The sequence below is a fragment of the Corylus avellana genome, chromosome 5 (assembly GCF_965113065.1).
Source record: "Corylus avellana chromosome 5, dhCorAvel1.hap1.2, whole genome shotgun sequence".
Classification (NCBI taxonomy): domain Eukaryota; kingdom Viridiplantae; phylum Streptophyta; class Magnoliopsida; order Fagales; family Betulaceae; genus Corylus; species Corylus avellana.
Window position 1 is genome coordinate 30,481,686 of NC_142494.1, and position 26,688 is coordinate 30,508,373.

General features: G+C 36.4%; 6 protein-coding genes across 12 annotated transcripts; 4 read left to right on the forward strand and 2 right to left on the reverse strand.

Annotated features, from left to right (window-relative positions):
* The first annotated feature begins 1,117 nt into the window (after positions 1-1,117).
* On the forward strand, positions 1,118-6,364 carry LOC132180977 (PQ-loop repeat family protein / transmembrane family protein). Its single transcript, XM_059593996.2, has 8 exons — positions 1,118-1,633; positions 1,751-1,883; positions 2,514-2,603; positions 2,713-2,837; positions 4,209-4,251; positions 5,302-5,419; positions 5,507-5,556; positions 6,074-6,364. Exons 1-8 carry the CDS (start codon positions 1,515-1,517, stop codon positions 6,218-6,220), a joined length of 825 nt encoding a protein of 274 aa, XP_059449979.2. The 5' UTR covers positions 1,118-1,514; the 3' UTR covers positions 6,221-6,364.
* A 524-nt stretch (positions 6,365-6,888) lies between these two features.
* Positions 6,889-10,262, forward strand: LOC132182507 (cystinosin homolog). Its single transcript, XM_059595772.2, has 8 exons — positions 6,889-7,279; positions 7,396-7,528; positions 8,207-8,296; positions 8,426-8,550; positions 9,087-9,129; positions 9,487-9,604; positions 9,695-9,744; positions 10,000-10,262. The coding sequence occupies exons 1-8, from the start codon at positions 7,161-7,163 to the stop codon at positions 10,144-10,146; spliced, it is 825 nt and encodes a 274-aa protein (XP_059451755.2). The 5' UTR covers positions 6,889-7,160; the 3' UTR covers positions 10,147-10,262.
* Positions 10,263-11,343: 1,081 nt separating this feature from the next.
* On the forward strand, positions 11,344-12,126 carry LOC132183016 (histone-lysine N-methyltransferase trithorax-like protein). The gene has a single exon (XM_059596402.2). The coding sequence runs from the start codon at positions 11,363-11,365 to the stop codon at positions 11,954-11,956; it is 594 nt and encodes a 197-aa protein (XP_059452385.2). The 5' UTR covers positions 11,344-11,362; the 3' UTR covers positions 11,957-12,126.
* Positions 12,127-13,050: 924 nt separating this feature from the next.
* Positions 13,051-16,974, forward strand: LOC132183088 (protein FAR1-RELATED SEQUENCE 5). Of its 3 annotated transcripts, XM_059596486.2 has the most exons (3): positions 13,051-13,235; positions 14,202-16,516; positions 16,624-16,974. In XM_059596486.2, exons 2-3 carry the CDS (start codon positions 14,207-14,209, stop codon positions 16,798-16,800), a joined length of 2,487 nt encoding a protein of 828 aa, XP_059452469.1. In that variant the 5' UTR covers positions 13,051-13,235; positions 14,202-14,206; the 3' UTR covers positions 16,801-16,974. The 3 variants fall into 3 exon arrangements, with proteins under 3 accessions (XP_059452469.1, XP_059452468.2, XP_088372325.1); XM_059596485.2 differs by having other exon boundaries at positions 14,202-16,799; XM_088516199.1 differs by having other exon boundaries at positions 14,207-16,799.
* Positions 16,975-18,760: 1,786 nt separating this feature from the next.
* Positions 18,761-21,125, reverse strand: LOC132181119 (small ribosomal subunit protein uS10y). Its single transcript, XM_059594195.2, has 4 exons — positions 20,955-21,125; positions 20,241-20,371; positions 19,789-19,902; positions 18,761-19,103 (listed from the first exon to the last, which is right to left on the reverse strand). The coding sequence occupies exons 2-4, from the start codon at positions 20,350-20,352 to the stop codon at positions 18,961-18,963; spliced, it is 369 nt and encodes a 122-aa protein (XP_059450178.1). The 5' UTR covers positions 20,353-20,371; positions 20,955-21,125; the 3' UTR covers positions 18,761-18,960.
* A 1,577-nt stretch (positions 21,126-22,702) lies between these two features.
* Positions 22,703-26,573, reverse strand: LOC132181358 (protein WVD2-like 7). 5 transcript variants are annotated; one of them, XM_059594543.2, is made up of 9 exons: positions 26,347-26,573; positions 25,339-25,923; positions 24,674-25,036; positions 24,310-24,368; positions 24,152-24,226; positions 23,765-23,846; positions 23,592-23,654; positions 23,369-23,479; positions 22,703-23,222 (listed from the first exon to the last, which is right to left on the reverse strand). In XM_059594543.2, exons 1-9 carry the CDS (start codon positions 26,413-26,415, stop codon positions 22,980-22,982), a joined length of 1,650 nt encoding a protein of 549 aa, XP_059450526.2. In that variant the 5' UTR covers positions 26,416-26,573; the 3' UTR covers positions 22,703-22,979. The 5 variants fall into 5 exon arrangements, with proteins under 5 accessions (XP_059450526.2, XP_088372713.1, XP_059450527.2 ...); XM_088516587.1 differs by having other exon boundaries at positions 23,765-23,855; XM_059594544.2 differs by having other exon boundaries at positions 23,771-23,846; positions 26,347-26,572.
* Between the last annotated feature and the right edge of the window lie 115 nt (positions 26,574-26,688).

A 26,688-nucleotide genomic window follows, 5' to 3' on the forward strand; every position in this document is an offset into this window, starting at 1 on the left:
TAATGGTCTATAAAATACTAATTATTTTAATATAACTGAAGCATTAAATACTGACTTTTGTTTTACCGAGGTTTAAATGATTTTATAGATCATTAGATTTAAAATGAAGGACAACGATTAACAATTGGAAAAGTTCCAATTTCTTCCCCATTGGAAAGGATCTGAATCCTGTCTTTGTGGTATAATTAGCTCTCTTTTTTTTTTTTTTTTTTTTCTTGGTTGATTTTTTTTTTTCTTAAAATGTATATATATAGCACAAGGGACACCAATAGACACCAAAGGAGGATGTGAATAACTACAGTTCGGTTGCTGTAAATAGCCCCTATAGTTTGCCCATTAATGAAAATGTGACACCTTAGCATGGAACAAGTTAAGAAAATAAAACCAAAAACACCTAATTAAACCAAAAGCCCCCATAGTTTACCCATCCAAATGGATGAGGAGCCACCCCAAAGGGAGGTGAGGGCGGCTTGCCGATGCGCGGCCACCCAGCGAGCCACCCCCAGTGGTGGCTGGGGTGGCCGCACGCCACCCTAAATCAGATCTAGGGTGGCACGCGGCCACCCCAGCCACCATGTGGGGCAGCTCGCAGCCCACCCCAAGGCCTATGGGGTGGCCGCGAATCACACCAGCCACCACTAGGGTGGCTCACAGGCCACCCCCTAGGCTTTGGGGTGGCTACGCCACCCCATCGGGGTGGTTGCTTCTCCTCACTTGGGGCTTTTTAATTGTTTTTTTTTGTTTTTAAAGATGAATTAATTTTTTAAATGATTAATCTGGTGTATTTGTGTTTATTTTGTAAACTTAGGTTAGGTGGCATCTTCTTATTGGTTGCAAAAACCTGCTTCTTTCTGCCACGACCGAACTGCAGTACCTCTCAAGGAGGATTATAAGTTTCAAACTCTTATTTTCTTACATTTATTTTTTCATATTCGTGACTTTTAAATTAAATAGTAATTTTAAAAACAACTTATAAATTTGAAGAAAACATTCTCACTTGTATTTTTCTTTTACTATGTCTTTCCCTTTAAGGCAAGGATCCCCCTTAAGTAATCTTTCCTTCTTTCTTTGCTTGTTGGCTTGTACCATTAGGCCTGTACATATTTGACACGTCATGGAGTAAGTCAGCACAGGTAGGCCATTAATCAATAATCACAGCGACGGAAGCAGCTTTGGTAGAGATTTCCCAAAAGGGCCATAAAAAGGATTGAATGAACGTGCCTGGACTGTCGTCTGGGTTCATAGGCTTTTGTAGAGATCAAAAAAGACCGCCAATGTATATGCTACAACCACAGGCGTTTCAGATTCGATGAAATTTTGGCACCAATCACAGCGACGGAAGCAGCTTTCATTTGCCCAAGTTTTTCAGCCCAAAAAAGTAGTCAAAAAGAAAAGAAAAAAAGAACGGAATTTGCTGCTTGTCAACCGTTTTATACAACAAACGTGTAAAACTCTTCATTGGATAGGCTTTTTTAGGGGAATTCCTGGGTCTGATCTCTCAGAGAGAGAGGGAAATGGCTTCGTGGAACTCAATTCCGCTGGAAATCACGTACGAGGTTCTGGGATGGACAGCTTTCCTCTCATGGTCCATCAGTTTCTACCCGCAAGTGATTTTGAATTTCCGTAGGAAAAGGTAGGTATTACTACGACGCAAGCAATTTTCCATCATCTTCTTTCTCGGCCTGGATTTCATTTCCATGCTTCTTAATTTTGTTGTTGTGCTTTTTCGGTGGTGGGGTTGTGAACTTAGTGTGGTGGGGTTGAACTTGGATTTCGTACTGCTGAATTTGACGAAGCACTCGTCGTATCTGATATACAACGCGTCCCTCTACTTCAGCTCCGCTATTCAGAAGCAGTACTACGAGAAATACGGCTATGGAGAGGTTCGTTACTTTCTTCTTGTAAAGGAACAGAGGAAGAAAAATTAATCTTTTTTATTTATTTATTTTGGGATTCTACCCAGTGTGCACGTAGTCAGTCATATTACATATGATGTTGACAGTGATGGTCTTGGATTGTGGTTGGGATAGTGAATTTGAAGCTCTGAATATTTGGATTTGATTTTTCATGGTAAATTCTTGTTGAAATCAAAATCTCATTTATGGATGAAGCTATTTCTATCAAGAAGGTGATGTGCTTGTTTGCTGACTTGTGCACCTCGTGAGGCATGTGTTCAATTGTTGAGTTAGAGCAGAAGGTTGGCCTAGACTAGGCTTTCTATAGTAATTCTAGTTTTTGGGCTTTCTTAATTTTTATTTTTGAATTATTTATTTTAGTGAAGATGTTCACTTGAAATATGGTAGGATGGTATGGGGACTTTATTTACTTTTGTGAAATGTGGAGGTAATTTGTTTTGGTTTGGTTTTTAAACAAGGATTGTACAAGTAGCAGTATCTAGAACCTGACTAGCCAACTTCTGCATGTTAAAGGATGGGAGCTCGAGTTGGTTTTTGTTGTTCTTCACATAAATGATTAACCATTTATTTGTTTTGTTGTTTTTTTAATTATTGCAGATGATACCTGTAGCTGCAAACGATGTTGCTTTCTCTATCCATGCTGTTCTTTTGACAGCAATTACCCTGTTCCAGATCGTAATCTATGACGTACGTGGTTTACTTTTCCTCACCGTGTTCAGATGTTATTTTATCTTATAGGTGGGAGATCTTTATCTTAGTAATCTTGTGAGTTTAATTTGTTGCTGGTCTTGTACAGCGCGGAAGTCAGAAGGTTTCCAAGACAGCTATTGCGATTGTCTCTGCTGTGTGGTTATTTGCGGCTGCTTGTTTTTTCATAGCCTTGCCAAACCATTCTTGGCTTTGGCTTATTTCCATCTTTAAGTAAGCTGCTCTCTTTATGATTTTGTAAATTGAATTTCAACTTCATGTGAATGGCAATGATGGCTGCTACTACTAAGTTCATATAGGATGATCATTAAATGCAAAGGGATCTTTTCTTTTTTTTTCTCGTTACTTTTATGTTTATTTTTCACATCAACATGGTATCTCGAAGTACCACTTCACCTGTATTATAGTATCACGTTGAAGTTTACCATCAATGAACTTTCAAGATCTGATCCGAGTATGCCTTAACACTAGTGAGATTGAAATTGCCACATCTAGTTTGGGAAGGTGGATTTGTCACTTAATGCTATGGCATATGCCAATAAGTTGAGCATGGGTACAACTTTTCTTGGTGTTTGCCCCTATGTGATAATGTTCTTGATCCTGTTGGAGGCTATCCTTTTTCATCTCTATTATCTCCATCTCAGTTGCATTCAGAGTGTAAAGCTTCCTAGCATTTCTTCTGCTGTAAATTTTTGGGTTATGAAATGCTTTTCACAGGCATGTTCCTCGGTACTTTTGCTTTGGTTTTACTCTGTAAGATAAGGTTACTCCATATTCATTTCTTAAACCTCAACTTTAATCTGATAATGATCATATTTAATCTATAATCTTTCCAGGATAGAAATTGCTAAAGCTTATGTATCGAAAGTTAAAGAAACTCTCGACTCCTCTCCTTACATGTAGGACTTTCTCTAGCTCTGGTGTGAAGGCCTTCTTGGCAGGCCAGCTAAGCTTGTGAGGATTGGAAAAAACGAGCTTATTGCTGAATTAGTGGAAATTTGGCATGATGCTGCAGATGAACTAGTGGCTCTTGATAAAGGCCTTCTTTCACTTGATTAGAGGGAAATCTCGGAGTGATATATGATGCTTGTTAGGTTGAAATTCGACCCACAAACAGTGTGCAATGAAGTGTCCTATTTTGGGCAAATATGGGGGCAGATAATTGTGATCTCTGTTCCCCAATCTTAAGGGGACATTTCTTTTGTGTACTTAACCCAAAAAATTGGGCTTTTTAGATAGTTGCCTTTTTTTTTTTTCTCTGTACTTATAAGTTATAACATCACAACCCCCCACCACCAAGGGAAAAAAAAAAGGAAAAGAAAAGATGACAAGAGGAGGGATTGCAAACAAGAATGTCTATAATTTGAGGGTACCTTACTGTAATTTAAATTGGTTATGATGTGTAGTGGTGAGAATACTAAGTTAAGTATTTTTTCTCCTCATGCCTATATAGCAGAAACTTGATTAAATTTTCTCTGTTGACTTCATTACAAAAGTGCTGTCTTTGACTACTATTATGTTGTTTCATGATTTCTAGACCTGTGGTTAACTTTCCTTTCTAAAATATATTCAATTATCATGCAGCTCAATTCAAGTTTTCATGACTGTCATCAAATATATTCCCCAGGTCAGATTTGTTACCCCCTTGAAGTCGTTTTTTATTAGTGAAGGAGATGTTGAAAATACTTAAATCTATTGGCTATTTTGATAGATGCAATCTGACAATTGCCTTGTATATGAAAATCCATACAGGCACTGACTTCAAATTTTTCTAGCTATCGAATATAGGAACTTCAATTTACTTGTCTTGTGGGTGCACAACAAAAGAACAGAATTAGGACGAGAGGGGCTGGGTTGGATTTGGGGCTTTTTTTGTGTGTGTGTGTGTGGGAGGGGGGGAGGGGGCATGACTGTTATGGGAGAATCTGCTATTTTGAATTGAATGTTACACAACTTCTTTCAATCCTTTTTAATAGTTATCTGTCTGAACATCCTCGGTTGCAAATTAAAGTTTTTGAATTTAGACGCATTTCAATTAAGTTCCATACCAGTGTTTGAAGAGGCACTTTGGAGGACTAGTGTGATGGTAACTTCACCTTTATTTGCCAGTGATTTTATTTGGCAATTAAAGTTGATGTTTAGGTATCATTAACTATAATTGATATAGGAGGGGTAATTTTGAATCGATAACTTTATGATTGTTCAATAAAACTTTGGGTGCTTGGAGAAGCCTCTAAAATTTGACTTTGTTCATCATTTTTCACTTAACTTCGTAACCTGAACTCTGATATTTTTAAAAATTTGGGTGTTGGGAAAGCCTCTAAAATTTGACTTTGCTTCTTGTTTTTTATTTAGCAAAAGTTGATGGCTACCATGGAACAGCGAGAGTGAAATAGATTGGGTTCATCAGTTGTTGAATTATATGCTTCTATTATCATAAAGTAGTATCAGGAAATGCAAATATATAAGCTGAAGTGAGACAGCTTACTTTCATGGCTTTTGATGTATCCTAAAATTTTTGCTGCCGCTTAATTGGGTGTTTTAGTTGTCTTTTCCTCAGAAGATGATTAAAAAAAATTGATTGTAATTGCTTAACATTTTGTGATGGTATCATTACCTTTATTAACAACTGGAGTGGTCATCCATATCGCATTACTGAATATGTTATGAAATATAGGCGGTTATGAACTTTACGAGAAAGAGCACAGATGGATTCAGCATTGGCAACATTTTACTCGATTTTTCTGGAGGGTTAACAAATTATGCACAGATGGTTGTGCAATCTATAGATCAAGGTTTGTTATTTCTTCCTCAACCCTAGATCTTGCCACCTGAATTAATGCCTCATGCATATATATTCCTAAGCTTGTTGCTTTTTGCAGGTTCTTGGGTAAACTTTTATGGAAACATAGGGAAGACGTTACTATCTCTGGTATATAATACTTCTCCACTTCTCTGATTTACTTTCACCTTTTATACCTCTTTACTTTAACTGATATTGCCAATTTCGTGCATGCATTTTCTCATGCTTTTGCCAGAATATATGTGGTTGATGAATTTGTTATGCCCTTTCTTGTAAATTCTATTGTCACATGTTAATTCAAATTGTCATTTTAATATAAGAATTATTGCCAAATATTTTTAACTAAAAAAATAAATTTAGTGAAGAAGGCGTTGATCGTTCACGTGTAGAGATTCTTGTAAAAGTAAAATTCAATGTAGAAGATGATGAATGCATGAAGTAAAAGAAACATATAGCTTTTAAAGATGATTTCTTGCTTGAGATATAGTTGAAACCAATCGTAATCAAATATGTGTTTGCATCTTTACCCCTGATTTTTCTTTTATTTCTATAAATTTTTTGATATTTCATTGGTTTCTTTTTAAGTATATTTGTTGACCTTCTTTTCTGTGCATTTGAAAAGATTGGATGGAATTTGTTGTTGCAGGTGTCTATATTCTTTGACATTATTTTCATGTGTCAACATTATGTGCTATATCCTGGCAAGAAAGCTCAAGTCTCTCCTAAACTTATCGAGGAAAACAGAGAGCCACTTGTTAAGCCTTCTGATCACCCAGAATCAGAAAATGTGTAAAAATCTCCGCTCAGCTCATAATGTAAAACGTCAGTTAAGCCTTATGGTTATTTTACACACAAACAAATGAAAGGCAGTCAATTGTCGACAGAAACTCGTAATATTATTTGAAAATTAGTCAAGCTTTGTTGTAATTTACGTTTACTTTTTTACCTTTTGCTTGAGAAGAAAGATCAATTTGAACTAATAACTTTAATTTGAGTAATCCATTTTAAATGAGATTTTGTCATGTTATACAACATGTTTAAAACTTAATACTTTATCTCTTTCCGGTGGCGGGCGACCCCTACCTTCACTGTGATCATTGTCATTGTCACTCCCAAAGACCACTTAGGGATGGCAACCACTACCGTAGTCATTGGGATAATTTGATCGCTCTCAAAGCAGGCAAAAGGGTGGTTGGTCAGTGGTGATGGTGAGAGATTGGTAGTGGGTGAGGGTGGTTACGGTGAAGGTAAGGATTGATGGCAGTGAAAAAGAGAAAAAGTATGAAATTTTTAGCTGCAGTATAAATAATGTGGTAGAATCTGAATCAAAGATCCATGCAACTTGAGCGGGACGTGCACTTGCCCTTCGATCAATGCTTTTCATAAACTTAAATCACTTTTGACCATAAAAAAACAGATATATCGACAAAACTGGCAAAAGATTCCAAGTAATGTATTCCATCATGAGCAACAGCTGCAAGGAGCTCATATATGCCAGATGCTTTACATCCCACTGGATGTGTAGGAGATATAAAAATCTGAAAGTGGCCGTATTTCGGACAAAGTCCCGAGAGAGAGAGAGAGAAGGGAAAGGACAGAAGACTCCAGATAAAAGAGCTTCAATTGAAATATAAAATTCTTAGGAGACAGCTACTTCAGATAAAGATGTACTCAGAGGATGTAGGAAAAGAAGTTTATCCATTCGTCGACTCCCCTCTCCAACAGCGAGAGAAATGGCTTCTTGGAACTCAGTTCCGCTGGAAATAACGTACCAGGTTCTGGGATGGACTTCTTTCTTGTCATGGACCATGGGTTTCTACCCACAAGTCATCTTGAATTTCCGCAGGAAAAGGTATTACTACAACACAAATAAATTTCCCATCTTTTTTCTTGGCCTGGACTTTGTTTCCAGATACGCCTTGCTTTTAATTCTGTTCTTGGGTTTTTTCTGTTGGGGTGTGAACGTAGTGTGGTGGGGATGAGCTTCGATTTTGTGGTGCTGAATTTCACGAAGCACTCCTCGTATCTGATATACAACGCGTCCCTCTTCTTTAGCCCCACTATTCAGAAGCAGTACTACGAAAAGTACGGCTATGGAGAGGTTCGTGCTTTCTTCTTCTAGGGAAAAAAACACCATTTTAAGTTTTCAACAAGGAATAGAAACTTTTCGAGTTTGGGATTCTCTATGCATGTAGATAGATGGTAGTCATATTACATGATGCGTGTAGATAGTGTTGTTCTTGGATTGTGGTTGAGATAGTTAATTTGAAGTTCTGCTTATTTGTATTTGATTTTCATTGCAAATTTGTGAATGGCCTAACTATTGATCCAAAAGCCGATACTGACGTGATTAAACACTTAAATTTTAATCATTAGGATCGTAAAATTTCATCACGCTTCCGAACATGAGGTTTGACCCGATGGTAATGATAAGTTTTGACGGCTTTGCTCATCTATTTGTATTCAGTGATTTTAATACTAAGACATTCTAATCTAGCCTATAAGTAGTCTCCTTTGAGATTCGAATCCGTGACATGGTATCTATTATGATATTAATTGTTAAAGGCCTACCCTTTGATTAAAAAACCTTAGGAGTGTTGGATACTGATTTGGTTAAATCCTTAATATGAATGTAAAGAAGGCAACATTTGGAATTATCGTAGCAATCTGAAATCTCAGATTGAGAGTGGTCAACTTAATATGTTCAATTTGGTTTTTGGTGTACGTTACATTAATTACTATCCCTTTATTCGTTTCGTTGTTATTCTAATTATTGCAGATGATACCTGTAGCTGCAAACGATGTTGCTTTTTCTACACACGCCGTTCTTGTGACAACACTTCTCTTGTTCCAAATTGTAATATATGAAGTAAGTGTTTCTCCTTCCTCTTAAGATCAAATATTCTTTCATCTTACAGGTGTGAGATCTTTATCTTAGCTAGTAATCTTGTTAGAGGACAGAGTATCTAAGTTGGCCTTTCTTGGTGGTTTTGTGCAGCGCGGAAGTCAGAAGGTTTCCAAGATAGCTATTGCAATTATCTCTGCTGTGTGGCTATTTGCTACTGTTTGTTTTTTCATAGCTTTGCCAAGTCATTCCTGGCTTTGGCTAATCTCCACCTTTAAGTAAGATGCTCTCTTTAGCTTTTTGTACCTTGAATTTGAACCTTATGTGAATGGCAATAATGGCAAACAACTTAGTTCATATTTGCGTAGGGTGATCATAAAATCTGAAATGATTTTTTTTCTTCTTCTTTTTCTCTTCTTTCTCTTTTACGTTTATGTTTATTTCTTCATATCAAGATGATGTCTTGGATTACCACTTTGCCTGTACCAAGTACAGTTCCACGTTGAAATTTACCATTAATTTAGTATAGCTCTACATAGAAGTTTACCAATGACGAAACGTACTGTAGTCCTATAGCTCTACATAGAAGTTTACCAATTGACGAAATGTACTGTAGTCCAGCTTATGCTATGTAGTGGTGCAGAATACTAACCTAAGTTTCTTTTTCCCCATATGCCTATCTAGCAGACACTTCCTTAAATTTTCTCTGTTGACTTCATTACAGAAGTGCTGTCTTTGATCATACAGTTTCAAGATTCCTTGATCTCTGGTTGAATTTCCTCTCTAACTTTCTTTGAATTCAATTATGTTGCAGCTCAATTCAAGTTTTTATGACAGTCATCAAATATATTCCCCAGGTCAAATCTGTAATCCCTTTATGTTGTTCTATATTTATTAATAAAGGAGATGGACTCAATCTATTGGCTATGCTGATAGAGGAGAATGCTTGTAAATGCTTAAACATTTTGTGATGGCGTGTTAAAATATAAATTAAAAGATTAAATTTATCTACTTCTATCTGCTTGCTTTTGAAATCATTTGTGATTTAACATAATATCAAAGCAAATGTCCTGAGTTCAAACCTTATTTCTGTTATTTACCTCTCATTTTAATTAAATATTTCATTTGTTAGGCCTTTTGGATGAACTTTATACTTAAAGTAACCGTAGAAGTGGTTTTCCATATTGTATTGATGAATTTGTTATAAAATATAGGTGTTTATGAATTTTAAGCGCAAAAGCACAGATGGATTTAGTATTGGCTATTTTTTACTCGATTTTTTTGGAGCGTTGACAAGTTTCTTGCAGATGGTTGTGCAGTCTATAGATCAAGGTTTATTACTTATTCCTTAGTCATCTATCTTTCCATCTAACTTTATCTCCAGTGCATAATACATTCCTAAACTTGTTGCTTTTTTTCCAGGTTCTTTGGTGAACTTTTATGGAAACAAAGGGAAGGTGTTGTTATCTCTGGTATATATAGAATATTATTCACTTCTCTGATTTACTTTCACCTTCAATGCCTCCTACTTCAACTAATGGTGATTGATCTTGTGCATACATTAATTTAAAACACCCCTTAAAATATATATTTTTTTATGATTGAACCCTCCAATAGCACATATCCTGGTTCGACCCGACCGCGGGCATCAATATTTTTTTTACCTTATATTCTGTTTATTTTTTTAAAAGATATGATGAAATATATATATATATATGGGGCTGCAGGTATCCATGTCCTTTGACAGTATATTCATGTGCCAACGTTTTGTGCTCTATCCTGTGGAGCAGCCTCAAGTCTCTCCCAAACTCAAGGAGGAAAGCAGAGAGCCGCTTGTTAAGTGTCCTGATCGCCCGCACTCAGAAAATGTATAAAGCTTCGCTTTGTTCTTATAAATCCATATATTTGAGGCCCGTTGGGCTAAACATTTCATTGCATGTAAAGTACCACTCATCTATATCAAAATGAATCTGATCCGTTGAAAAACACACGCCGGAGCATCACAAAGTTTGCGCCATTGTCGCAGGGGGTTTTCCCCTACTTTCCCTTTCCCATTCTTCTCTCAAGTTAACCCTCCTGTGATCAAATTCAAAATTAAATAAATATTAAATAAAATTTCTTCATGCAATTGAATAAATAATAGTCAGCCACTAATATGTTTTTTCAGGATTTTTTTGGGAAAATTTCACATATCCCTTCAAACTACCACCTAATTGATAATATCCTTTTAAACTTTCAATTGCAACAATGTACAATCTAAACTACCAAAACATTATCAATGTCCCCCCAATGACGAACTACCCTTAGTAAAATTAAAATTAAAATTTCTTGAAAAACCTAAAATCAAAAAAATTAAAAAAAAAATCTTTTGATAAGAAAAAAAATTAAAAAATTTCAATTTAATTATAGGAGTATTTTTGTTATATTAAGAAATATATAAGGGTATTTTGATCTTTTTGCTAGCTTTGAGGAGGACGTTGACAATGTTTTAATAGTTTTGGAGGTATATTGTCGCAATTGAAAGTTTGGGAGACATTGTCAATTTGGTGGTAATTTATGTGGGATTTACCCCCCCCCCCCCCTTTTTTTTTTTTTAATGTTATTTTGGTTTTGTAGTCTGCAGAAAATTGAAATGGTGCTGATTGCCTAATTTCATTATTTGCTGAGTAAACCAGACTGAGCATGAATGTAAAATTCAATTGGCCTGGTTTTTTCTCTTATGGAGAATATGAGTTCAAGAATCTTCATTTTTAGATGTTATAATGTTCTATAGATTTTAAGGCTCAGTTTGGTTCTTAGGACTTGGTGCTTGATTTAGCACCAAGTCCTAAGGACAAATGTTACTTTAATATACTAAATTGTTTTTGTCCTTAATTTTTTAACAGAGTTTATAATATAGAAAGTCAAGCATACTTTCCAACTAACACAATAATGTTTCTCTTTAGTTTATCTAAATGAGCTGTCTATCTCATTTGCTTGGTCCATACGAATACAGCTTGCCTCCCAAGCTTCTCTCCCCTTTATAAGGAGAGGGCACAACTCAATCCTCCCATCACTCATTTTCTCATTAGCCCACAACACACCCCAAATATGAAGAGAGAGGGTCGCCAACATGGAATGGTTAGGACCTACCGGATCCTACCATCTCCAGCAAACCCGAGACCCGAAACCCGGGTTGTCAACAAATTTGATTCAACCCCAACTGCTGGGTTGTTCACCAAGGTGCCATCCAAGCCCACCAACCACTCCAAGTTCTCCGGCAAGTGTGGCACCCCAAGGTGCAATGGGTGTCATGTGAACCCAGCATGTAAGTCCAAGCCTAAGACCAAAGGGGCCCAGAAGTTGAAGTCATGCGACGTCGTTGTGAGTTCTCGATTAATCAGTTGGCGGGTTGTCGACGGGCAACCCGGCTTGAGTTTTTCTGGGGTTTCTGCCACAGATCTTTTGGATCATGTGTCTGGTGATTATATGAATGATGACGAAGTTTATGATCGTGATTTTGAGTATGATGAGACAATGAATTTTGAATCTCCATGTAATAAGGACAATGAGATAAGGGTTGATATTAATCATGAGGACGGCGAAGAAGACAATAATAGTGATAATTTAAGTTATTGTGATGTGGAATTTGTGTTGGACCAAGTTGAAGGAGAAGAAGGATGGTGTCTAGTGGAAGAAATGTGAACTTTTATCTCTCTTTGATACATTGTGAATGATTACTTTGTATCATTTTTCTTTTCATTTTAATTTTTTGTTTGTACTTTTGTTAAATTTATGTACCCCTCTTTATATGTGAATGGGTCATGGATTCTTATCCGGGGCCATGGTATAAATGAAAGTTGTCATTTTTAATATGTTAGTACTCTTAATTTTGTATTTTTTATTGTGCAAGTCTAAGCAATAATAAGATAAGGTCCAACAAGGGAAAAACTACGAGTTTTTGCAACATATTAGCCTTTGACTTGTATAAATCAGAATTTTTTTATAATTTTTTGTTTAAATTTTATGAAATTCGGGCAGGGAGTGTGAGAGGACGTGCGAGCACCGAGGCCCGACCCTCTCTCATTTTTATCCAATTTGATATGAAAAGCTTTCATATACTAGATTTTTTTTTTTTTTTTTTCTAATCTCCATATACTTGATTTTACAAGCGTGTTAACGTACACCATGCATTTGAAAGACTTATTTCAATAGTTTGAGTTAGAATCATTCTTGTAAATCAACAGAAATGTCTATTATAATACATATATTATAGTGTTAATTAGAAAAAATATATACTATAGACTTAGAAGTTTTTAAATTGGGTAAAAATGAAAACTTGAAAAGAAAAATCCCTCTAAAAATACATAAAAGATGGCTAAAGAAAACACATAGCAAACATAAAATCCTTATTCGAAACTACACAATCTTACAATAATTCTTCTGGGTCACTTCCACATTTCTCTATTTTAGTAGATTTATTTGTGGTTTAAATTATTATTATTATTTTTTTACATGTTCGCATAAAAGGGGGAGGAGAATTCGAACTACTAACACCTGTTTTATTAGACATGATTCTAACCAATTAAGCTACTTCTCAAAGACAATTAAGATTAGTTTTGTAGCTGATTTGGTGTTTAAAATATTAGCGAAGATTAAAAGTGTTTGCTTGGAAGCCCATTGGGCTAAACATTTCATGGTAAGTAAAAGTACCGTCCAAAACAGCACCTTGATGTAGCCGTTTGGTATAACCACTAATGAACTGCCACGTCAAGACGGACGACCACACGTGAGTTTGGTCCAGTTCTCTCTTCTGTTCCACAACTCTCTGGCCGAACCGCTGAGAAAAGCCCCAAGTCTGTACAATTCTTCCGGTTGCTCTGCCTGGCCAACACATCCGACCGTTCATCCAGATCAGAATGAATCTGGTCCGTTGAAAAACACCAGCCGGAACATCACCAAGTTTGCGCCACCATCGCAGCAGGTTTTTCCTCACCTTCTTTTCCCTTTCTTCTCTCAGGTTAACGCTCCTGTGCTGGAAATTCAAAATTAAATAAAAATTCTTCATGCAATTGAATTATTGTCAGTCGCTAACATGTTTTTTCAGGAAAAAAAACAAAAAAAATCTTTTTATGTTATGCTGAATTTCATTATTTACTGAGTAAACCAAGCTGAGCATTAATGTTAAATTCAATTGGCGTGGTTTTTTCTGTTGTTTACTTTGTACTTTGTAGTGGGTTCTATTTGGGTTATTTATTTATTTATTTTTTCCATGTTTTGTTTGATGCTATATTTTGTTGGTTTTAGTTTTTGGGTATTCTAAGGTTGTTTAATTCCTTGTATATAGGTGGCATTATGGTATAAAGAGATTGCGATAAAGCATAGTAACTGGGGATGCTTACAAAGACCCAGGCATTCACGCCCATGTTGGTTTTCACACCCCCCCCCCCCCCCCCCCCCCCCAAAAAAAGAACCCTTTTGATTTGTACCAGGAATAAATTAGAAGGTCTATGGAACATTGATGGATAGTTGTATGTTAGGGTTAATGCTTTACGTTGGGTTGGCTGTTCTTATGGAGAATATGAGTTCAAGAATCTTCATTTTTAGATGTTATAGTCTTCTCTAGATTTTATGGCTCAGTTTGGTTCTCAGTTGAGTGACATGGTAGAAGAAATGAAGAATAGTATTTGTTCTCGAGCATTTGGCAACAATTTTAAGCAGATTACTTCTATTCACTTTACACTTTATGGAGGGGAGAGGGTATTGTTTTCCTCTTTCCTTTTCTGTCATTGAATCTATTTGGTCATGGTCAATGTTTGATATGTTTACATCTGTGTGTAACTTCGATTAAAGGGTATTAATATGGATCATGGCTGATTGTTCTTCTATAAGTTGCTGCTATATGTTTTTTCTCACAATATTTTCCTTTCCCTGTATACTTGTACTGAAGGTCAGATGGACAGTAGTGAGCCTGATATAACAAGTCATCCACAGGAAGAAGATATAGAAAATGAGCGCCAAGCATCACCTGCATTGGTGATTGATCCGGGGAAGGATTCTCAGGGCCCAAAAGCTTCTCTTGTTGAGCAGAATCAGGTGGTTATTGGTGGTGACTGTGACTGTCAAAGTCCAAATGTTTCTTCTGTTGACAAGAGTCAGGTGGTTATTGATAGTGAGCATGATTCTCAGACCCCGAGTGTTTCTTCTGTTGATAAGAGTCAGGAGGAAATTGATGGTGAGGACTGTCAGACCCCAAAGGTATCCTCTGTTAACGAGTTTGAGATGGGCATCATTGGTGGGCTGGAGTCTCAGAGCCCAAATCCTCTCTCAGGGGTCAGTGTTATTGTAAAAAGTGAGGATGACATGTATGTGATACCAAAAGTTGGCATGGAGTTCGAATCAGAAGATGATGCATATAAGTGTTACAGTAGATATGCTGTTCTGGAAGGGTTCAGCATTCGAAAAGATTTTGTGAACAAAAGTAGGATAAATGGTGCAGTGGTGTCCAGAAGGTATACTTGTTATAGACAAGGTTATCGGCCTAACAAACATTATGTTAATGTGAGGAAATCCAGGCAGGAAACTAGAACTGGTTGCTTGGCACATATGACTATTGCACGTCAACCCAACAGCAAGTTTCGTGTCACTCATTTTGAAACAACGCACAATCATGAGTTGGTAACGCCATCTACAGCTCATATGTTACCATCACAAAAGAGATTAAACTTTTTTCAAGCGATTGCAGATGACATAGCCAATCATCCTGGGATGGATGGTGTACCAAAACTTGGAATGTGTTTTGACTCAGAAGATCATGCGTATGAGTTTTACAATACATATGCTGGACGGGTAGGGTTCAGTGTCCGGAAAGATTATGTAAATAGGAGTAAGATAGATGGTGTTGTGGCATCCAGACGGTTTACTTGTTTTAGAGAAGGTTTTCGACAGAAAGACAAGCGAGATTTAAACGTGAAGAGACCTCGAAAGGAAACAAGAATTGGCTGTTTGGCGCAACTGGTCATTTCTCGTCAGCCTGATGGTAAATATCGTGTCACTCACTTTGAAGAAAAGCACAATCATGAGCTTGTTGCTGCATGTAGAGTTCGCATGTTGCGATCACAAAAGAGACTGGCTGTAGCTCAAGGTGTTGATGGAAATTTGGTTGATGGTTCTGAGATACAACCAGGATTAGCCTCTGAATTACTATGTAAGACGATTGGAGATTGCAAGAATCTGGCTTATGATCCCGTAGATTATAAAAGTAAACTACCTTCCCGACATATGAGGGAGATTGGAGAGGGAGAAGCAGACAGGATACGGCTATATTTTCAAAGCAAACATTTAAAGAACCCTTCTTTCTTTTATGCCATCCAACTTGATGCTGATGATCAAATAGCTAACGTATTCTGGGTGGATGCAAAGATGGTGGTGGACTACAGTGATTTTGGCGATGTGGTTTGCTTTGACACAACTTGCAGATTATACAAAGATTGCAGACTTTTTGCACCCTTCATTGGGGTAAATCATCATAAGCAAATGGTGATCTTTGGTGCTGCACTTTTATACGATGAAACAGTTGAATCTTTCAAGTGGCTGTTTCAAACATTTGTAGAAGCAATGTCTGGAAAGAAACCTAAGACTATCCTCACAGATGGCGATGCAGCAATGACTGAAGCAATTGATTCCGTATTTCCTGAAACACATCATCGGATGTGTGTATGGCATGTGTACCAAAATGCGCTTAGACAACTTGGCCACATGTTTGTCGGCTCAGGTTCGTTCAGTAATGATTTAAGTAGTTGCTTTTTTGATCATGAGGAAGAGGAGGATTTCATTAATGCATGGAAGGCTATGCTGGACGTATATGGTCTTTGGGAGAATGAGTGGTTGCATGAAATATTTGAATGTAGAGAGAAATGGGCTGTAGCATATGGAAGGCATAACTTTTGTGCTGACATTAGAAGTTCACAGCTGCGTGAAAATTTTACTCCTAACTTAAAGAAGTATCTAAAGTTTGACTCAGATGTGCTTCCATTTTTCAAGCATCTTGGAAAGGTGTTGAATGATTGGCACTACAAGGAATTAGAAGCTAATTATGATATGGGCCAACATATGCCAAGATTAATGGGGGATGTAATTCTGTTGAAGCAGGCAAGGGATATTTACACGCCAAAAATGTTTGAATGGTTTCAGCTAGAATATGAAACATGTCTAAATATTGTCGTAAACCAATGCACTGAGAATGGGTCATTGTCTGAGTACAAAGTAAGTATATATGGGCAGCTACAAGAGTACACAGTTACTTTTAATTCTGTTGATGAGAATGTTGCCTGCAATTGTATGAAATTCGAGTTCGTGGGAATTTTGTGCAGCCATGCATTAAAAGTGCTCGATTATCGGAACTTAAAGCTGCTCCCAACCAAATACATCTTGAAGAGGTGGACAAAAGATGCAAGAGTCTGAATTGCAGAGGCAACTTTGGGGCCACCACATCAGAAGATTACAGCTTGGATGAAACAATGCAAGATAAAAAGATCTCTGATGTGTAACAGTTGATTTGTTGGCTATGGTTGCTAAATTTGACTAATCCTGTCAATTTGCTCCCAGAAAATACAATGAAAAGAGGAAGCAGTGATGTGTGAATATATGTCAATACTGTACAAAATCATCCTGTATACCTTGTTTCATTTTTATATGAAGCTTGAAAGATTTTGAAGCTCTCTTTTCCTTTTTTCAACTTTCTTCAGTGCATCCCTTGTGTTTATGAATAAGGGAATCTTTGGCATTAATTTTCCTCCCAACATTCAATAGGGTCCTCCACGTTGGACATCTGTTTTGCCTGATGCTGCAGATGATCATTGGCAATCAGCAAGGGTGACTTTTCATGCTAGCGAAAGAAAGGCAGGCATCATTGAAGCGTATATAACCAATTCACTGATTTCTTCGTTTTTCCATTTTTTATAAAAGGTGGATGGCCAATAGGTATGTATATGTTCAAAGGCCCATTCTCGCATTAACTGAATGTTGAAAAGAACCTGCTTTCTGCTTCTGGTTTCTTCTATTGTTCAAATTATATACTTCTTTCAGAGCTTTATACTCGGCTCCAATTATGGATATCTGTGAATCATTTAAAGAAGCTTTGTTGTAGAAATTCTTTCAAATTGCCCTCTTTTCCATTGTTCAAATCGTTACAGCAATTCCATTTTGGTTGGTGGGAAAAGTTTAGGGAGTTCTAAGAGGGATAAAGGGTTAATTAAAGATTGTTTTTATTTTGGTATTTAAAGTCTGCTGGGCCAAAAGGTTGCATTATGCTATAGGGTTCACAATTTCAAGCACCCAAATGGTCCTCCAGTTAGAGAATTGTTTTAAGTTATATGTTCTGTTTTGGTTTAATTTGGTTCTTTGTTGTTGTTGTGATTTGGATTTGGCTCCCCAATCCTACAAAATGCAGTTTATGCCACCAATTAACCTTTCTGCATCTGCTTTTATGCTGAATAGTGATAATTCAAATTGTATTTTTCACTTGCTTTTAGGCAGAATCCTGCAAAACTTGAAAAAAATTCCTCTTGTAGACTCCCTAAGATGAGTATTAATAGTGAAAAAATTCCTCTTGCAGAAGTGGGGTGCCAATCAATAAGACAATATGAACATTATATTTTCAATTGAGAAGCATGTGACAAGCCATTGTCCTTCACATAAGCAAGCAAGATATTCTTATAATTTTTTTTTGATTTACATTACTTCATATTAAAATGCATTTTGATTTAATGTTTTTTAAAACCTCTTTTTTGTAGGGATATTGTGAATACAAATTTTAAGCCCACTAACTTGGAGTTGATAGATCAATAAACTTTAATAAACTTGGATTAATATGTGATTATTTGATTAATAATGAAGATGTCCACTATTTAAGTTTTGTTTATTTGTAAATCATTTACAGTGATGTTTCCCAACCATGGAGCATCCCCCCTACAACTACATTTGCCATGCCTCGAGATCCTCTTATCTTCATCAACTACAATTGACATTGGTGTAGATAACATCAGGGACTATGAAACTCCTTGCAGTTAACCGGTTGTAAATTAAATCTAATTGGTTTCTTATTGCACCATATCAATTACATAGATGGTGCTTCTGGGTAAAAGAGGCTTACTGGGTGTGTATGCTTGAATTTATGCATAATAGGAATGTGAATGGGATTTTGGAGATATTTTACATATGGCTCTATTTATCTTATTTGCCTCCATCCTTGGAATAGATTATTTTAAAATGGCGTTATAACAATTCAATGTTTAGTTTCGTTAAGTAACAGATCCTTTCTAGTGGAATAAGGTATTTAAAATGGCGACTATTCTGAACCACAAATTTAACAAGTTAAAAACCGACATCAATTTCTCCGATCATGGAATTAGATGACTTCCACTGGAAACGCTTGAAAAAGAAAAAATTTCTCGGGTATTCAATAATCATTCAACTTTAGAAAACTGCAAAAAAAAAAAAAAAAAAAAAAAAACAAAATCCCTCCTCACAGAAGTCTTTTCACTTTAAAAACATACTGAAATTTGAAAAACACATACTGCATTACACTACAGCTCACCAATCAAGATCTGAGGCTTGATGTATGTTCCCAGACAACCGGGAAACATAAAGTAAAGATTTCTAATAACTAAAATGATTTTGAAGAGGGAAATTGCAAAAGTAGGCCACGTTCAAGAATCTGCAATGGTAACTTCAACCTCCACACCAGGTTCAATAGTAATAGAGGTAATCTGCTTAACAACATCTGGGGAGCTGAAGAGGTCAATAACTCGCTTGTGGACGCGAAGCTCAAATCTATCCCAAGTGTTGGTACCTGCAAACCAGAAAACATGACTTTACAAAATGGTTTTCATAGACGACTTCCAGGTCACAAGGCTCATATATTTGAGCCCCTAGGTCTTTCCTTTCAGTTTCAAGAAAGCTACTATTAGCATAAACAATAAACAAGGTGACAAGTGAGGTACAAAGTTACTGAAGAGTGCAAGAAGTTGCAATGACTAATCTGATATGTCTCTAGGAACCAAAATAATGTATGTCTCTCCTTATTGCCTTGTAGTTGTTATACAAACACCCCAAAGAGACAATTTCACCTCCTACTTTCATATTTCTTCCAATACCTGCCTTCCTTCATTAAGTAGGAGGCAATGCACCATTCCGCCATTGAAGCAAAGTGACAACATAATGAAGAAAGGAAACTAATGTATAATGAACAAACAGGCCAAAGTACCATGCATGTCATAATGATGGAAGCATACTTGAAAGAACACTGCAATACAAGTTCTTACAAAGGCACTAGATAAGATAGCCATGGAAAAAGAAAAAGGGAAGAAGAAAGCAGACACACAAGTAACAGCAAGCTAAATAATCAACCATTAAAGAAGTTCTTTAAATTGGATCAGATAGGAGTATCCAATGAATATTGAAAAACAATGAGGTCAATGCTGCAGATATTTTTTGGAAGCCAAGTATATGAATCCAAGTAAGATATCAAAATGTACCTTCACCACAAGGGGACTTCCTGGTGGTGATGTGCAGAACCTTGGTGGGCATTCTCACTGGTCCCTTAACCCTCAACCGCTTGTCCTTGGCACCACGAACCAAATCAGCACAAACTATCAATCACGAAAGAAACAAAACCTCAGTCCAATCGATGCCAAGTATTCCAATAAGATATAAGATTGAAACAACCATGAAAAACTCAAGAATAATACAAAAAACTGAACACAACAAACAATGATAAAACCCCCAAATGGGTCATATCTAATTTAGAAGATAAACCAAAAATCATCTCAAAACAACTAACCCCAAATCAATCCTAAGATAATAATCAAAGAATGCCCCACCTCTGCTATTAAACCATTCTCAGAACCAAATTTATTACTCTTTCATCATCATCATCATATGGACCAGAACGAAAAGAAAAATGAAAGCAAAAGACTAAGTGGGGTACCTTTCTCGAGGTTCTTGACGTTCTTGGAGGAGAGAGTGATCCTGATCTTGTGAATCTGCTCCTGGGTTTCCTCCACACCCTGCTGCTTCGGCGGCTTCATCGCGTATGCCATCTTTTCTTGCTTCCTTTTGCTGCCAAAAATTGCAATCACCACAAATGAATAACAAATGGGCCTCAGTCCGACACTTTTTTCTCATTAATTCTGTTACCAACACACTGTGATAACACATTAACACAGAATAAAAACACTGATAAAGCTAGTTAGGAAAAGGCAATAAGTTTACTCTGAATCCAGTAATGTAACACACTGATAACACAAACAACAAAAAAAAAATTATCCCTAATCAACCCACTTTCACCCCAATCTATGAACAACATAACGAAATTTGTCCATATACGAAGTCTCAAAAATTCTAACACAACACTACAATATTCTTCCCTAACAAAAATAGTCCACAACAAACAAGTAATCACTAACATAGAAATGTAAGACTGCAATATTTTTCCTTTAGAATTCTTCCAAAACAATGTAAGGATGGTTTATCACAGATTAAACAAAATGAAAATCTACTTTAACCGACCCCCTATGCGAAGAAACACTTCAACATTGACAACCATAAACACCTCAAATAAAAGAAAAAGAAAATATCAACCATAAACACTTCAAGTCTTCAACCATAAACAAACAGAGAAAATCGCAGCAGCACACTAAACCTGAAGAGAACGGCGGACAGACGGTGATTCGGTGAAAGGAAATGCCTCCGGAACACTAAACCTGAGAGACTGGAGAGAAGCTTCTCAGAGAGAGAGAGAAACCAGATCAGAATCGTTGGTGGCGGCAGGGAGCGGCAGAGACAGAGTTAGGGACTTGAGGGATTTTAGGGTTTCAAAAAAGAACGAATATATAATTATATATGACCCTTTTTAAAATTTTTTTTTAATATAATTTCGGGTCTCCTTTATTAAAATTAAAAAAAAAAAAAATACATATTTCTCCCAAACTAGACTACCCGATTGACTATTTGTATATCCTCATCTTCCAATTGAAATAATGTCTTTCTAAAGGCTTGTTTGGGATTGTGTTCGAAAAACTTAAAAGTGTTTTTAATATTCAAAAAGTCTATTTGAGAAAAAAAAAATATTTATTCGATAAAAAAATTAAAAGCATTTTTAAGGGTCCAAAAAGCCTAAAAATTGTTAAAATACACTTTTGTCAAAAGCTTAAAAATAAAACTTTTGTCCAAAATTTTTTTTTTACTTAAAAACTCTATTTCTTGAACATAATTTAAACAAGCTCTAAAAGTACCAACAAAATTGGCTTTTTAAAAAGACAAAAATATTTTAAACAAACTCTTCTTATTTTCGCACTCTGTTTTTTGTTCTTTAAAAAAATGATTAAATGTTCACACACAATATATATATATATATATATATATATATAAATATATATATTATTTTTTATTTTATTAAGGATATTTTTATAATTTTTTTTTTGACATGTCCACAGAAGATGAACATTGTCTCAATTAAAAGTTTAGGGAGATATTTTCGTTATTGTTAAGAACTTCACTTACCTTGTTCTCATTTGGAGCTTTCCTTTTTTTGTTTGCTGTTGCCTTTGTGATGCTGCTTGTTTAAACTGATGCGGTTGTTAAATTAGAGGTCTTGAATTATTCCAACTGTTGGATTGCTAACATAGAAAGTCTTATTTGTGGGTGAATCCAGATTCCAAGCTTTGTCTATTTCTTTTTTGAACGTTCTTTATTTTTTTAAAAAAATATATATATATTAGGGATACCAAATCTTTTACTAAAAGATAAATGCTAGTTCTAAAAAAAAAAAAAACAGATGAATGCTAAGATAATGTGAAGTTTATTCATTAGTACTTGTAACATTTATCTCATTTGACAGTTCAAAGTGTCATACTTGATCCACAATACTCCACATGATCTATAACTAGGGACGGAGGAAGGGGGTGACTCATATATGCCATGGCCACCCCTCAACTCGTAAGGAAAAAAATAATAATAATTTAAGGTAAAAAAAAATAATTTTTATAATAAGGTAAATAGTTTTTTTTGCATATTGACCTCTAATAATACAATTTATTGGCCCTTGGCCCTGCTCATACTAAATTCTGCCTCCATCTTCTTTTTAACTGTGTACCCGATATTGAGATACTTGACTTAAATTGCTAGTACAATCCAGGCTATTGGGGAATGAATTGCTCATTGACTTAAATTGCTAGTACAATCCAGGCTCCAGCCTTCCATAATTTTTCTTGCCAAAACCATCCAAAATTGAGGGTATCATTTTAAGTATAAATGATACAGCTGCTGCATGAAAAAAATCCTGTGCTGCTTCAGTCAAATTCCTGGCAGATTTGAATTTCTCTATTGCAAGTCTAGATATTCATCAAATGAAACCTTTTTCTAATTTCATCTCAGCAACTCCACATGGTCGGTGGGATCAAGAAGTTAGGCGATGCATTCAATTATAGTATTTGGTACAGATGAAGGAAAACATTTTACAATATACACGCCTGCAAAGTACTAATTTCAGAAGGAGACTCTGCATAAATGTACGAATTTGCTCTGAACAAATGGTCCCATATTCCTGGCAGCTTCTTTCTGGTGTGCTGAATCATTAAGCAAATCCGAAAGTCTTTCTAAGCTCTAAGCATCAGTGGCATTATTGAACAATATTGCACATTGTTCCATGATATTCTGCTGTGCATATCTAATTGTAGTATCTTTGGTTCTGGCTATCCATGGGAATATTTGGAGATTTATTCTCATGAGTATCCACTACAGATTGTGGAGTGAGAGAATGAGTTGGAATTCGACTATCCTTTCCATGGACATGTTTGGAGCCACTTCTTTTGATTGAAGGCTTCTGAGGAGGAAGAGGGGATGTAGTCTCTACCATGACTCGAGTGGGCTTTCTTCCTAGTTTTGGTGACTGCAGATGTGTCAATGGAACCTATATGTCAAAAGGGAAGGAAAAGATGTTAAACCAGTCAAAACTTTTGCAGAATAAAATGACACCACTCAAGATGGCCAGTTATGTAGAAGTTTACTGGAAGATAACCAGACAGCCTAGTAAGATAACATAAAGAGGAAAGATACCTTCTTTATCTCACTCGGTTGCTCTTTTCTTTCCTTATAAAAACTAGGCAGTGGCCTGGCTTTGAAGCAAAGGCTTTGGCGCAGTCTTCTAATTTCTGTTTCTGCTTTCTCCTGCACAAATGGTCATAGAATCAATGCCATTGATAAAACCTAGTTATGTGGACAAAATTTCTGCTTCCTTGAGTTTTCCAATCATATCCATGAAGCTGCACAGAGTTCTAACCTTGAGTTTTGTTTGCAGCTGCACTTTTTGTGCCTCATTGGCATTGAATTTGTCTTCTAGCTTCTGGAAGCGACAAGGGAGAAATGGCAAAGCAATACAAATCCATAAGTTTCATATTTATCGTCCACAAAACAGAGTTCATTGTATAAAAATATGAAAACAACAAGACCAACCCTTGCCTGCTTTCTCCTAGCAGCTCTTTCCTCTGTCCTGAAGAAGAAAGGGGTGGATAAATTTGGAGACTGGATTTTGTTTCTGCATGCACTCAAATATTTTGAACAACTGTCATTAAAATAAACAGTTATTATCAGAAGAACTCAAAGGGCCTTTTACTTATTAAAAAAGAAAAACTCAAAAGGCCTTTAATTCCTTCAGAAATGGTATGTCTTATTTGGTTTTCCTAGAATGCTCATTTCCATGAGTTCCATTAGCAGCAGACTGGGAATTCGATATGCTGATGCAAGTAATTTATTTCCTTTTCATTGTATTCCTAGTATCATGAAATCTCTATGTATTAACAAATGTGAATATTTGTGACAATCCAAGTGAAATATGCTTACTCGGTTGTGAGCAAGCGCCATTTTTGGCCAACTGTTTTACTTCCAGAGACTGAGGGATCAAGTGGTGTTCTGGCCCTGTGATTTATAGAAGTCACAATAATATATAAAACCCATTTCTTTTTTCTGAGCTACTGTGAGAATGCTATGAAATCAGATACCTTCTCTTCTCTGACCAAGGGGTAGCCGAAGGATGCATTTGTTCCACATTTTTAGATACCTGCATTTCCAAGATGAAATCATCTTAGCATGCATGACGAGAACTGCAAAGTTGACAGTTCATTCAGAAAATATAATTATTATTTATTTTTTGATAAAAGTAAATGGTCCATATAATTGAGAGGCCAAGGAGTAATGCTATATTATATTAGGGATGACGTGGTAGTGAGAATCGGTCTTTAATTTTTCTTTTTCTTTTTTAATAATGGCTGATTTTCACTACCACGTCATTCAATGTATTAAAGTCATATACCAATATACAAAATAACATTACTTGAGACCAAGTGCAGGGAAATAAGAAAGCACCATAGTTGGGGTCCTCAAAGGAGTCGAGCAATCTTTTGATGCCTTAGAAGAACTACCACCAACTCTTGAACTTTCAATCTTCCGGATTACTTTTGAAGTGAATCTATTAAGTTCTCTAATAGGAGTGAAATTGACTGACTTATGATGTGATTTAGGAGATCTCTTCTTATCCACAGAGTCTATTGCTGGCTTCATACTCATTGGAGTAGCATTATTTTCCTTCTTGGGACAAATAGGAGCTGTGTGCTTGGCAGGTGAAGATGGGAGCTTAGATGCTCTCTTATGAATCCATGACTTTGAGGAAGAAAGTGGTAGTTTCTTCTTGCTCATTGGCCCCAAAGAATCTTGATTAGAGATGCAACTCTGTTGCAATGACAATCATGTAAGCACCGCAACCTCAAAATCAAAACAAAATATCGCAATTTAATATTTAAAATAATGAGTTTCGTTTTTACTATTACCAGCGATTTGAAAACATAATTTTTTTTACATTTTCAAACTGTGACTTTTTAAAAACGCACTCTCAAATGAAACATTTATTGCATTTTGGTATGAAATCATATTTTTTGTCTACAAAATCCCACTCCAAAACGTACTCTAAATGGGTCGGATTCAAGTTAACCAGTGAGTTGACTTGACACACTAACACAAATTGTCAACCATACCTTCACTAGGGGTTTCTTCGTTTGCGGTGTTCCACCGAGCTCCATTTCATTTACCTTGTGATTATCAGCATCCCTAAGGTGGCTCTGTTGTTCAACTTCCAAAGAATTCTCCACAAGAACTTGGTTTTCAGATACCAGATCAGCTTCATCCACAGTACCACCTTCAAATATATCCATCCCAGCATTTGAACCATAGCCATTGTCATGGACAGTAGAATATGCCTCAGTATATGGGGCCTTGACCTTAGGTTGTTGATCAACAACCTCGTTGGAGTTTTCACTCGTCATCTGCAAATCATGGGTACTAATGTTGTGATCTAGATCTTCTTCTTCAGCTGGTTTTGGGGCATTGTTTGCTGCAGCATTTTCTTGTTCAAGCAAGGCTGCCGCCTTTTGAGCTGCAATTTTCTTGTAGTGGGCTTCAAAGAAAGCTTTCTTCTGAGCCACCGAGCCAGGCCGGGCGTACCTCTCGGCCTCTTCAACATAGCGGTTGTGAGAGAAGGATGACCATTTCTCCCAAGCTAAGGACTCTGACATGAACCTCCCAAATGAGATTGACTGCCCCAGAGCATGAATGGGGTTTCCCTGAAGCAGAAAAATTTCTTAAACCCATCTAGAAATTGAAATTTTAGTCCCATTAAAAGATGAAAACCTGAAAAATAGTGGCGAAATCTTTCACAAGAAACTGAATACCGTTTGGAAAAGCAATTGATGGAGAAAATGCAGAAAATAATATAAATTTAGGTACTTTTCTCTGCTTTCATTTGGTGGGAAAGCTAAAAGTACTACCCAATTGAGCTCCATAAAATTACTGCTAATTTTCTGGTGAGAGTATTTTAGTTAGCGGATGCAGAAATATTGGTGCATGACATACTTCTAGTTCCTCAGCAACCATAGATTTTGTAAGAAAAGAAAAAGCAAAGCAAAAACCTTTAGGACCCCATATCCACCCAACCAAGAAAAACGAAAACAAGAACTCAAATTAATTCCATAGTTTCATGAACTGACCTCATTTGCTTCATTGGAAATCCCAGAAGTGTAAGAAAATGGTTGCATGAGACAAGCTGAGTCTCCCATGTTTCGTCAGCTGCTGAAACCCCAAAAAAATCCAAACTTTAGAATTCTTTATGGTCCTGTATTATTGTATGTGGACTTTCTCACTTGTATACCGTTCAAAAAATTTGAAATTCAAATGGAAAGCTGTGAGTCCATGTTGTGGAAAAGCAGGCCCACATGCAGAGGAGAAACAGCAGTGTAGTGCAATCTTTTATTTCGGAAAGTGGGGTCTCTCTCTCAACCATGTTTGGAGGAGCTTCCATCTTTTTTCAGCTTCAAGTGGCCCCCACATGT